This window comes from Branchiostoma floridae, chromosome 13 (assembly GCF_000003815.2).
Source record: "Branchiostoma floridae strain S238N-H82 chromosome 13, Bfl_VNyyK, whole genome shotgun sequence".
Classification (NCBI taxonomy): Eukaryota; Metazoa; Chordata; class Leptocardii; order Amphioxiformes; family Branchiostomatidae; genus Branchiostoma; species Branchiostoma floridae.
The window spans coordinates 13,217,601-13,230,973 of NC_049991.1; the positions used below are offsets into that span (position 1 = coordinate 13,217,601).

At 45.1% G+C, this 13,373-nt stretch overlaps 1 protein-coding gene across 1 annotated transcript; it reads left to right on the forward strand.

Moving 5' to 3' along the window:
- The first annotated feature begins 1,229 nt into the window (after positions 1-1,229).
- LOC118428514 (mucin-like protein) lies at positions 1,230-13,315 on the forward strand. The gene is made up of 31 exons (XM_035838602.1): positions 1,230-1,314; positions 2,201-3,489; positions 3,666-3,791; positions 4,016-4,150; positions 4,388-4,519; positions 4,670-4,813; positions 4,994-5,133; positions 5,570-5,743; positions 5,945-6,109; positions 6,229-6,425; positions 6,555-6,708; positions 6,901-7,054; positions 7,167-7,258; positions 7,462-7,597; positions 7,815-7,995; positions 8,101-8,264; positions 8,383-8,634; positions 8,738-8,889; positions 9,086-9,206; positions 9,356-9,506; positions 9,647-9,897; positions 10,017-10,262; positions 10,424-10,546; positions 10,663-10,785; positions 10,915-11,037; positions 11,220-11,339; positions 11,488-11,625; positions 11,738-11,860; positions 12,028-12,180; positions 12,545-12,676; positions 13,206-13,315. The coding sequence occupies exons 2-31, from the start codon at positions 2,247-2,249 to the stop codon at positions 13,313-13,315; spliced, it is 5,655 nt and encodes a 1,884-aa protein (XP_035694495.1). The 5' UTR covers positions 1,230-1,314; positions 2,201-2,246.
- The last annotated feature ends 58 nt before the right edge of the window (positions 13,316-13,373 follow it).

Genomic DNA, 13,373 nt, shown 5'->3' on the forward strand with positions numbered 1-13,373 from the left:
ATAGGTCACAAGCATTGAACCCCATTCGCGATTTCCGCATTCGCAAGAAGACCGACATTTGCCGATATGTCGGTCATTTTAACGCTTCTCTCACCGCGGTCAGAAGTGGTACTGCACAGAAGGCTCTCATAGGGTATATGAACCCGTCTTGTCAAATGTGAAAATATACAAACCGTTACACTAAGACCCAATGCAGACGCCTTCACATACATTTAGAATGACATTTGACATTACAAAAAGTGTTGAACGGGGTGGAGTACATGTCACATCCGTTGAAACGCCACCTATGTCCATGCATTCATTATGTCATGTTCCCTTGATAATTTTACAGCACTATTGAACTTATTCTCCACCCCCCCCCCCCCCTCCTGAAAAGTGGCCGTGTGACCGAACAGGTTGTTGAGGAATAACTAGAAGCTTTGGCACGACTCGATCATTTGATTATGATGATATTTTGTGTGATCATTATGTACCTAATATTTTTCATACCACTTGCACATAATATGCATCACTCTGCATATGAATGATGTGCTATCTTCATACAGGACAAACCTGGCATTTTACTATGCGTCCATACAGTATACAATACAATCCGCTCAGCATTGTCGCACGGTAACAGAACAACAATTGAACCATATATAATCTCTGCTCATAGTAGGATCAGTTAGAAGGATTAAGTGAGCCAGCTTTTCCTATAGTTATAAAGGGTTGTCAGTCAGATTGTCTTCTCAGAATATGGCCAACTAATCGGTGGTTGATCCATGTTTCATACGCATTGTTGTCGCTTTTATGTAGGGACAGACTGGATAAAAGTGGGGTGGGAGATCGAGCACACACACACACACACACACACACACACACACACACACGCACACACACATACACACACATTCGTTCCTGTTATTCGTCATAGTTATACATTATTCAACTACCTTTATATGGAACTTGCATTGAAGCAACTAGAGGACAGTGTAGTCATGATTCGGGTAAAACTGTTTCAGAACAGACTGCACAATCCACTAAAACCCCCGTAACTTTGGAAACGTAACGTTGGTCTTTGAGGTGTCTATTCCCTCGACACTCCTTGAACAGTTTTGTCATCAAAAGTAGCTAAGAAACTAACTCCGTTATATGTCACCGTGCGACAGTTAAGCTGCATCCATAGAGATAGAACAAAACATCGAGATGCACATTTAAGAGGAAGCACAGTAATTCTCCCTCAGTTGCGCAAAAGGACTATCAACGAGATAGGTGGTGACAAACTGTGAGGAAGACAGAGAGAAGCAAACTCATTGAGACATTCCGAGACAACAGGTAAGTTCCAACCTTTCAGACGTTAAGAACATGTTGATTTGATTACATGGATGACACCCGCGCGCAATCAGATCTACATGACTTTATTAGAAAATCAAAAGTCTAAAGTCGTTCATGCGTTCGTCTAGCAGCGTCCATGTGGCCCCATGAAACTCAAAAATATGTAACTTAAACAAAATATGTCTTGATTTGTACATATGAGCTTAACTGCATGTATTTCTCCTTTTTCCAGTTATTTCTGCTTTGCTGGTTGGTTAATTGCTTTCTCTATGCCCTTATGAACAGTATCTAACTATATTCAAATTAGCCGTTTGGATGTGTGACACAAAACTTTCAAAAGGACATGTAAACAACTAGAAAAGCAGCTCCCATCGGTTACATGCTGTCTTTGACATTTCTTTCTTCTTTCCTTAAACGTTCAAACATATGATGAAGCAACGTTTCCAATTGCGCCCACTTAAGTCAATGTGTTTACTTAGCAACCAATTCTTGTTTCCCGAGTAGTACAGTATAATGTGATTCAAATTATAGCACATAAGTACAGAAGAGCCTCCTGAACAGAGGTTTTAATTGTTATAGCAACATCTCTCGCTATTCATCCAAGCACGCTTGCTATAGGTTAGAGATAAATCCATTGCCGCGTGGGAATACTGATTTTGTATTATGCCTCTCTAAAAGACCCAATAATAGAAACTCTCATGTGTTTAGGATGTAACGAATAGACTGCAGGATAGGCGTTGATAGAAAGTTACTAAACTGCATAATTTTTCTTTAATATAGATTTTGTCACAAAAACAATTCAAGATTGGCCCTCTGATCCGTATGTTATTTCACTTACTCATTTGTGGACGGCATTATTATTATTAATAGCAGGTTTACTTTACAGATCATCCGGAAAATAGCTACTCTCACTTCAAGCTACTACAGTTGGAATGCAAAGTAAGTTTCTAACTCTTCTCTGTGGAGTCTTGCTGGCTTCAACATGGTGGTCTGCTGGCGTCACGGCGGTGGGAACTACAGATGTGGTGTACACGACAGTGGAGGTTACAAACGCAGGGACCACCATAGAAGTGACTACAGTTGACACAGATTTAACTACCGGGTCCACGACGACAGAAGCTATAAGCACGACGCAGGCGTTTTCAACCGGTGCCACCACGACTGCTTCAACTGCAGAGGCCACGTGGTCAACGACGGCAAGTGCTGCGGCCACGACGGTAGAAACTTCATCTGCTGTCACACCGACGGCAGATGAAAGCACGACCGTAGGGTCAACTACAGGGGCCGGGACGAATGCGCCAACAGGTTCAACTGCAGGAGTTACAACCGTTACGGCAGCAGGCTCAACAGTTGGGACCACGTCAGCGGAAACCACGAAGAGTGACGCCTCAACTGCAGCGGACACGGTGTCAGCTTCAACCGGTGTAGGTGCAAGTACGGCCAGAGTTACAACTGCAGAGGCCACTGTGTCAGTTTCAACCAATGCAGGTGCAAGCACGGCTAGAGTTACAACTGTAGAGGCCACGAGGACAGCTTCAACCGATGCAGGTGAAAGCACGGCCAGAGTTACAACTGTAGATGCTACAACAGCCGAAGCCACAACGACGAAAACCGCGGCAATAGATTCAACTGCAACGACCTCCAAGGGGGCAGCTTCAACTGCCGGGCCCACGGTGGTGGTAATTTCAACAGCAGGGACCACGCAGGCAGCAGCCACAAGCAGCACAAGGTCGGCAGCTTCAACTGCGGTTACAGGGTTGACAGGAGCTACAAACGCGGGGGCTACTACGGCAATAACGACAGGGGTGACGACTGAGTCGTCTGCAGGAGATACCACACCGGCTGCTGGAGATGCCACAACAGCAGTCATTACCGAAAGGGCCACAAAGGCAGAGGCCTCGAGTGTTGTTGCCGCGACAACTGCAACCACGATGGCAGCAGGCGTAACGACGGCGGCAGATTCCACTGCCCGCGCCACAACGGAGTCCAGAACCATGGAGGTCACAACAGCTGTTGCCGGAGGGACTACAACGGCAGCAGAAACGACTGAAGCCGTGGACGCGTGCATCACTGGCAGCCATGACTGTCATGAGCAAGCAGCTTGCTCGAACAGTGGTGTTGGCTTTTCCTGCGTCTGCAACAGAGGGTACGAGGGCAATGGGACGTACTGTCAAGGTATTACGGTCACTTTATACTCTATTCGTAGAGCTTTAGACTATATAATTTGGCAGTTTGTTGAAGTGTGTTTGCAACTTGTATCATACACAAAAAACTGGACATGAATATTATAAAGATACTTAAACGCAATGGAAAATAATTGTTTATGTGTTCATTTTTTACCTTTACGACAGACCTAAATGAATGCCAGACTGGAATCAGCGGATGTTCAGACATCTGCAACAATACAGTTGGATCTTTTGTCTGCGACTGCCCGGCCTTTTTCAAGCTTGATGTCACAGACAGTAAGACTTGTGTTGGTAAGTTGTCATTTTTGCGACGGTAAAGATTCAGAGATCTTCCTTGTGGTATTGACTTTTTGTGCAAATGGCAAACGTATGAATGGTTGGTTGGTTGGTTGGTTGGTCGGTTGGTTGGTTGGTTGGTTGGTTGGTTGCTTGCTTGCTTGCTTGCTTGCTTGCGTGCTTGCTTGCTTGTTTGCTTGCTTACTTGCTTGACTATAATAGTTTCTCCGTCCCACCAGCCGCCCGCTCCTGTGACACCTCCAACCCCTGCTCTCCCTCTGACGTCTCAACATGTGCAGTGACGGACTCCGGCTATACATGTGGCTGTAACTCAGGTTACAAACTGGCGGAAGGAAGTGAAACACTTTGTGTCAGTAAGTGCTGTCAATTCTATTACAAAAATTTTTCTACATTTGCCAATTTGCTGTTTCAGGCGATCGTTTTTGTTGTATTGTTAAGCTACAAAAAGATACTCAGAAGAAAATACGCTGTGCCACAGGCAATATTCCTCGCACATGATGAGGGCTATCTCATTCCTATATCTATATCCTATTACTATAGGGTTGAAGTAAACCACAAAAAATACAAATCTAATGACCGTATCTCCTCAGATGTTGATGAATGTGCTACGGGCGAGAACAACTGCGATCCCACCCTGGGGATGTGTACCGATATTGCAGGCAGCTTCAACTGTTCCTGTAAGGCCGGGTACACAGGGGCAGGGACTGTTGGCATGTGCTCAGGTATTTTCGTAATGATATAGCTTCATATTTGCTGTAAAATTGTAAAAAAACAATATTTTTATCACAACCTCTGAGTGTTCAATCACCAGTACAGTGGAGACTGATGTACGTTTTCATAACATAGTAGGTTTCAACTTGTTTTGTTTACAGATGTGGACGAGTGTACTGCCGGTACAGCAGTGTGTGACACAAACGCTGACTGTGTCAACACTGTGGGTGCGTACACATGCAGCTGTCAAACTGGGTACAAGAGCATCGCTACCAACGGGACAGGATTCCCCGGAGAGTGCAAAGGCAAGTGTTTTTTTACACAAATCACCAATGAAATTACATTTCTAATTTCTATGATACTCTTTGCACAGAAGAGTAAGAAGAAGCCAAGGCGGAAATGTCTGTGAAATGTGTGTGCATTTATGTATGTTACCCTGTATCAACCATCACAAACCTATGTCTTCCTTGATATGGATACAACAGAAAACCGTCTGCTGCCGTTTGGGCAAAGTGTCGGCCACTCTGAGCTGACCGGAAGCCCCACGAGCGACGCCGCTTCCAGTCTCATCAACGTTCCAGACGGACTGCCACTGTTCGGCGGTCGACTATGTGACACTCTTTACGTGAGTATTAATATCTGTTGTCCCTCGGCATGTACTCCCCTTTCTACAAGACAACGATCGCTGGTCAACATACAACAAACATTTGATTGACATGACGTTTGACTGTATGATTAGAATATGAGGCAAGACGTATACGTATGATTTAAAGGGCACAAAACGCTTAGGGCACAAAGAAACCCATTTTTTATCCAAAAAATTCTTTGAGCTATCTGTCAAATATTTGGTCGCTCAGCGGGGTTGAAGCCTCTTGTTGTCTTGGAATATTACCCAATACCAATACTTCATATAAGCATGAGACAAAGGGAATGGACACGACTGAAAATATGTTACCAGACAACTTATCCTTTCGGGCAAACAAACTATTCCCAATCTATCCAATGCCAAAGTTAACGTAAGGTACTTCGTTAGTATAAGTATGTGTATATCAATTTGCCAGGTTCTGGAGAACGGTCTTATCGTCGCCACTACCCTGAAAGAGACCCAGGACTCCGTGGCCAAAACCATTTATCGCCATCCCACCACTGACGCGGCTGCGTTCGGCGATCCCGTGTGCGCCGTGTTCGCCCCATTCTGGGCTGACGCTGTCCTTGGTGGATCATATCCTTCAAAGGTAAACATGGTTTGAACGTCTGAATGACATTATTGAATCAAAAAGAAACGTGTATGAGTGAAAAATGAGAAGAACACTACTTTGAGTGGTGTTATATTTGAAAGTGCCATCAAGCGATATTCTGTGAACGATTGACATTTTGATGCAGCTAGCTGAACTGATACATGACGGTGAACAACATTCCCGCCTTCTATGTTGCAGGTGTGGTATCATGCTTACCAGAAGGACTCTGGAAGCGACAACATGTTTCTTGAGAAAGTCAACGAGGCGGTCAGGAAAAATGGCGGTTTCAACGCGACTTTTTTCCTACTGGTGACGTATGAAACCATGGCGATGGCGGGTGAGACAGCACGAGAAGACATGGAGGTATGTATTTCAGCCGAAGAGCCCTGGTTGAACTTCCTAATGCACACTTTGCGCCAGATAGAAATCCTTTTTTTCTGGAAATCAGATATTTGATAATGGACATTATTATTTTCCTTCAGACAAACACATTCCAGGGCGGTATAGCAACCGATGGTATCCATACCATAGCTGTTTCCATTTATGATGACGGCGGCATGAACTGGGACCCACAGATCACCGACAGTAATCTGGTCGATGGGAAGTGGCCCGCGTTTGTTGGCATCATCGTCGAAAGTGCAAACGGCTCGCTCATCGTGGTCGAGAACGAAAATTCAAGGTAGGCCATTATAATGGGGTAAATTCACTTGTCTGAGCCAGGGAAAGTCATCCAAAAGTCTAGGACAGAATCCTTTACATCCTCTTGATATAGTCTAATTAACAGCCTTTTTTCTCGTTATCTTTGCAGGATGAAGACAAAGCAGGAAAACGGCGTGAAAGATTGCAGCGGCACGAACGTGTACTGTATGGACAGCAGGGCGGTGGACGGTGTGTGGATCCGGGCGGACGACAACGCCGACAACTGGGTCAACCCGAGGAAGTGGTGTGCCGATTGGTACAATGTAAGTATGCTCTTCACTCAGGTTTGAAAAAAAATCTATGCCTAAAGTAAACAAGTCAAAATTCTAGGCTACCGTGATATTATCTTAACGTTGATCATGAAACGTTCTTCTTCCTTCTCCCTCATGTTTTCTCCAAAAAGCACCCCATGACTAATTGATCGCAGACTAAGTTGGCTTTTATATTGTGTTCAGGCTGAACCGGCCGTCAGCACGTTTGCCAGTGCCGTACCCTGCCCACTGACCAAGGCCCATGCTGACCTCGACACGAGGTTTAAAGCGGCAAGTGACGTCTCCACTGGAGGAAGAGCCTGCTATGAACAGAACGATGGTTCTTCTTTCACCGACGGTAGGTCCTTGCTCTTGCGACCACTTTATACACAATGTTTGCAATGCTCAGTTTTACAATGGAAACAGTGTCTGTTATGACTACAGTTAAACTTGTCTGTGATGGTTTGTAGGTGGAAACAGCCTTTGCTGCTATGGAGAATCTGATGGTGCCTTCAAGCTGAACAACAAAGAGATGTCCGGCAACGTTCATCGATATGCCCGGGTAAGCTACTAGTTCCTTATCATTCACATTCTCATATCGAATGGTGTTATAATGCCAAAACTTTTAATCTAAGTAATGTTCTTTGTAAGATACTGCAGTTTTTCACGTTCAGAGTTATAGCCAACGGCGACAACAAAAAGATCAGATTGCAGAATGGCCTTGGTCGCATAATCAGTTCAATTCACTTCTCCTGCGTACTTCAGGATTCTCAGAACTATCAGGATTATGACGTAAAGCCCAGACAGTACTGCTGCCAGGACACATCCAGCTCCTACTGCAGCATGTACTTTGAGAAGAGACCAATGATGTCAACTGAAGGATACGAGGCTCCTCAGCAGAGTGAGTTCCATTTGGTTGATTCAGCACATTTTCTCTGTGATTCGTTCATAGCTCTTTTCCTTTCACCCTTAAATCTCTTCTTTCTAAACGTTCAGCCAGCAGATGGTCTTGTTATCAAACAAAGTTGAAACTGATCATCTTCTGCTATATGATGAGAAACTGACGAACCATTTAAGAAAATATATCTTTACCAACTGCCTTCTTTGTGGATACTCAGGTGCTGGAGCAGGTGATCCTCATATCACTACACTGGACGGCTTCTCCTACTCGTTCAACGGCTACGATGAGTATCTCATGGCAACCAACACTAGTGATGCCCCACGAGTCTTCCAGATGCAGGGTAGGACCAAACTGGCGGACGTCGAGCCTGGCAAGGTACCCCTGGCGACAGTATTCAGGTACTTAAAATTTGACACGGTCAATATCCCTCCGGGAACCCTTCTCGCCGCCTTTACGTCATATTTCTGTTTTCTTACCTTTTGTATGTGTCTTTATCTTTACAGTGGTCTTGCCGTAAAGCAGCCCACCAATGACGTCCAGATCTATCTGAACGGTACCGGAACTAGTGTGGACATCTATGTAGACAATACAGCCTACACACATGCTGGCATTGATGATGGAAGCAACGCTGCCTTTTCTGACGGACGATTCCAGCTTGTTAAAGATGGTAATGCTTTTATTGCAGCTGAAATTCTATGATTTGGTGATATTTTATACATGAAACCAGACGAACTTTGCCATGTCCTACTAATATCATATAAATTTGTGATATTTCCATCTTGCAGCCGGAACGTCTGCTGTGACTGGTGTGAAGGCCATCTTCACGTCTGGAATCTCGGTGGAAGTGAAGGCAGGACTCGGCATGCTCACCTACGCAGTCTCCATGACCCCTGACATGAAGAGCAAGCTGAAGGGCCTTCTGGGTAACTTTAATGGCAACAATGCGGATGAATTTGCCTGGCCTAACGGCACAGCGGTTTCCTTCTCCAACGCATCCAACCCATCTGAAGAGGAACTATTTGAATGGGGCCAGTCATGTAAGTTTACGTTTCCTTTTTTTACCGTGCAACCCTTTTTTTAAATCATATAGTTTGTCAGTGGGTTAAAGTGTCATTCAAAGCTGATGATATCTTTACACAGGGGCCCTGCGCAGTACGGGTGACACTTCCCTCTTCTCCGTGTATCCGGACGGAACCAATGCCGCAACATATGGAAACAGTACCTTCACTCCACTGTTCTTCAACCTGGACTCCATGTTCCCCAACGAGACTGACAAGGCCCGTGCCATTGAGGTAAGACTTTTTTGTTGATTCTCAAGCCAAGTGATTATAGACGATAGTCTGCAAATCCAGTTGATAAGCCATAATGCTATTCATACAATATTCAAAATGTACATCTATGCCTGATCGAGGATTATAGACGAATATTCCTTTGCATGAATACACACAAACACATTAACTTCTAACCGTTTTCCTTTGCTGTCCGCAGGTTTGTGGTGGTGCAGATAAGAAAGAGTGCCTGTTTGACATCGCGCTGACTGGAAACGAGGAGGTCGGTGCCGCAGCAGCAGCAGCCCTGGACGCTGTAGCCAACAGCAACGCCGCTCTCTGTGAGAACCCTCAGCATATTTTACCTTTTACTATATTCTTGATTCAGCAAAAGATAATTTGTAGATAGTTTCGTATGGCCTCCTACTTCCTTTTTAATTTGTCGTCGTTTAGGGAATATGCTTTTCTAATCAACCATATTGTTCTATAGCGAACACGCCACCAGTCTTCAATGTGACGTCAGAGATCCGTGCTACCGTTGGACAGGAGTACGGCCTGCAGCTGGAGGCTACAGATGACGGTGCGGTCACCATCAGCGTCGCACAGGGACCGGGAAGCCTCAACGGCAGTAACTATTACACGTAGGTCTTACTCTTGAAGATTGCGTGGAAGAATTGTACTCGTGTTTATTGACTATCTGATTTGAACTGGTTGTGAGACATGTGCCCAATTCCTTCGCTATAATCTCATTTTAACTAAGTGATTTACCTTGTTAATGCAGATGGACGCCGTCCGACACGTCCAACTACACCATCCAGTTCCTCGCCACGGATGACGTCGGTGCCTCCACATCCCAGACCCCGGATATCACGGTGTGCGCGTGCCAGAACGGCGGCACATGCAACTTCGATACCACCCTGACGGCACGTAGCTCTGGGTTTGCCATCGCCACGTGCAACTGTCAGCTGGGCTTCGTCGGTGACTACTGTGAGACGGACTACAATGGCTGCTCTGTCACACCTTGCTATCCAGGTAGTTCAACTTGAAATGTTGAATCTTACGATACCATACCTGCAACCTCTATTACAAGCAATTGGACTGAGTGCGATTGTCAAACCTAACCCCATGACCATGCCTTCCCCATCCTCCAGGTGTAAATTGTACCGATGCTGTGGCACCTCTCTCCGGTGGTGCCAAGGAGTACACCTGCGGCAGCTGCCCAGCTGGCATGGTGGGTGACGGCGAGTCCTGTGTCGATCTGAACGAGTGCCTCGTAGCGTCCAACGACTCCAACGTGCACCAGTGTAAGAACGCCACCTGCTTCAACGAGGCTCCTGGTTACCGCTGCGAGTGTCTGTCTGGATACAGCATAATGGCTGACAACAGGACATGCGTCGGTAAGAAGAATTGATATATAATGTCTTGTTCTTTTGTATGTGTCCAGCGTATACGCTTTTTGAAATAGATAAGCAGAAACTGATATCGAAAAAAATTTTCATTAATGATTATTTCTCCTGCAAGACATATCATTCCATTACATTCAATATCATTTCCCCAGATATTGACGAGTGCTCTACGGGTACCGACAACTGCCATGTTGAAGCCACCTGTACGAACACGGAGGGTTCTTTCACCTGTGCTTGTAACACTGGATACAGCGGAGATGGGACAACATGCTCAGGTAAGCACTGCTTTTTTTGCATTTACAATAAATCCGCCAATCACTGCGTAGCTTTGTTTATTCACTTAAAAACCCTGCCCAACACTCAGGAGCTTAATGACGTTTCCTTTCCTCAGATATTGACGAGTGCCAGACAAACAACGGCGGATGTGATCGTATCTGCTCCAACTCGGCAGGAAGCTACGCGTGCTCCTGTGACGTTGGTTTCAGACTGCAGAACGACAAACACACATGTGAAGGTATATTCAACTTAGCTATCCTCTTCAAGATTAGCGTTTTGTAAGGCATAAAACTTATGTAAACGCAATGAAATATATAATAAACATCACATCACTTCGAATTTTGACGCGGGTGATTTTTGTTTCCAGATATTGACGAATGTGCTGGCCCCACCAATGGCTGCCAACAGTCTTGCACCAACACCGCTGGTGGGTTTGCCTGCACCTGCAAGGAGTACTACGCCCTGGCTTCAGATGGAAAGAGTTGTGAACGTAAGTCTATACCATTCGTGGCATTCTCTGAAAGATTCGTGAAATAAACCTTAGTTGAGCCTGTTATTTTGGTATACAACAAGGCCTAGAGTTCATATTTGCTGATGAAGACTGGTCTGTTGTACTGTTGACCACCGCCTAAGTTATGCCTGAAAGATGAACTTTCGTATGTCTCTCCACAGCGGCTGTCTCCTGCAGTAACGATACCAGCTGCACGCAGTTGTGTGCCGTCATCAACGCTACAGAAGTCTGTGACTGCAACGCCGGGTACAACCTCGATTCTGATGGAATCACGTGCAATGGTAAGTAAAACGCCACAGGGGGCGTGAATACTGCCAGATCAACAAATAACAGTCACCTTTAGATTTACAGAGTGATATGCCACATAAAGTTGAACTATGCTAAAGTATAAGCGATACATCCCTAACGGCTGGTTACATGTTTCCGTAGACTTTGATGAGTGTGCCAACGCTGCCAACAACTCGTGTGACCCCACTAACGGACAGTGCACCAACCTGCCCGGCACCTTCAACTGCAGCTGCAGCACCGGATATCAAATCGAAGCTGGTGGAGGCACACTCTGTGACGGTGAGTTTTGTGACTTTGTGTAGTTCTGGATAGTGTTCAGTGTACACAATCGTAATGTTGTCGATCTGTACAGGCATTGTTTTAACGAGATACATCTTTGCACTCTACAAAGATATCGACGAGTGCCAGACGAACACCGGAGGATGTGCGCAGGTGTGCACCAACCAGGGCGGCTCCTTTAACTGCAGCTGTAACGCTGGCTACCAGCTGAACTCTGATGGGAGGGCATGTGACGGTAAGATCTGTTGTCTATAGCGGGTATCAAGATAAGTGTTGATGAAGCCCGGTAGTTTGAACTTTGATGTGAAGCTGACAAATAATCTAGATACGCTGTATGTTTTAAACTGTCTGTATATGGTGAGACCCTAATGCTCTGATTCCTTTTCTACCTTACCACAACAGTAGTGAACGTGACGACAGCAGCACCAGCAACATGTGCCAGTATCACCTGCCTGCCTGCCGGTATAGCGTCCTGTTCAGTGGTGTCCGGACAGCCAACATGCAGCTGCAGTACTGGTTACGCACTGGATGTCTCTAACCGGCAGTATTGCGTCGGTGAGATTGCTTCTATTTTCTACATTGCTTCGCGTCAAGAAAGTATCTCTAGAGAAAAAAAATGTTCTCGAATGATTCCTCAGTTTGGACTATGCAGAGATTTGACACCATTATGGACATTGAAGTAAAAGTTCCAAGACAGCGTCATCAATGTTTTCATTTTGGTCACACAGGAAAGCAATATCGTTTGCACAATAATGTCGTAGGTCATAGCGAATTCGCACAACCTTGATGAAGACCACGGTGTCTGAAGTGCAGAGGTACGCGACAAAAGTTACCTTTTCTTCTTTTGATAGCCATACATTTAGCGTGCTACGATTCTGGCGTAGATTCAAAGTAACATATAGTGTCTGCTTATTTTTAGATATTGACGAATGTTCTACAAGCTGCCAGGACAACAACACCATCTGTACAAACTCGCAAGGATCGTACAGCTGTGTGTGCAAGGCAGGGTATTACAGTATGGTTGCCCAGGGAGGCAATGTCACTTGTTCAGGTGAGTATTCACATACCTACGAGAAATTTAGGTCTTAAATACAAGCAATGTATTTCTAGAAATGCGAAGGCAGTCGCTAAACAGATTCGAAAAGAGAATTACCATCATAACAGTTGGTAGATGGATAATAGCAATTTGCAACATTTGCAGCAACCGAATTGAGTTAAACGTTGCAAACTATAGTAACTTTCTTTCATAAGGGCGTCCCTCCATATGGTGTAGGATTACGTTGTGTAGCTTTTCATCAATACATGCCAAACCTAAAGCTTGAAAGATTGATGACTTCTTTTCCTTCAGTTTCTAGGACGTTTGAAGCAAACATCAAGATTGCAAACTTAACTTTCACGTCTGATCTCGGGGATGCGAGTTCTCAGGCTTTCAAAGACCTGGCATCTTCAGTTGAGCAGAACGTGAGTATTTTACTTTATGCAACTGGAGCATGTGGATTACTTTGGATTATAAGAATTAATGGTGTAACGAATTATATAATTATGTGCTTGGTCAAATGCATTGTCCTATCCATCCACAGTTGGATACGCTGTACAGCAGTCAGTTAGGAGCAGACTTCCAGGGAACAACTGTTACTGGATTCAGAAACGGAAGCGTTGTGGCGGACTACGTCATCAATCTAGCATCTAACAGTACTCAGACGTCATCCATTCTGGCTTCCTGTGGGTTTACCAAGCATGTGAGACCT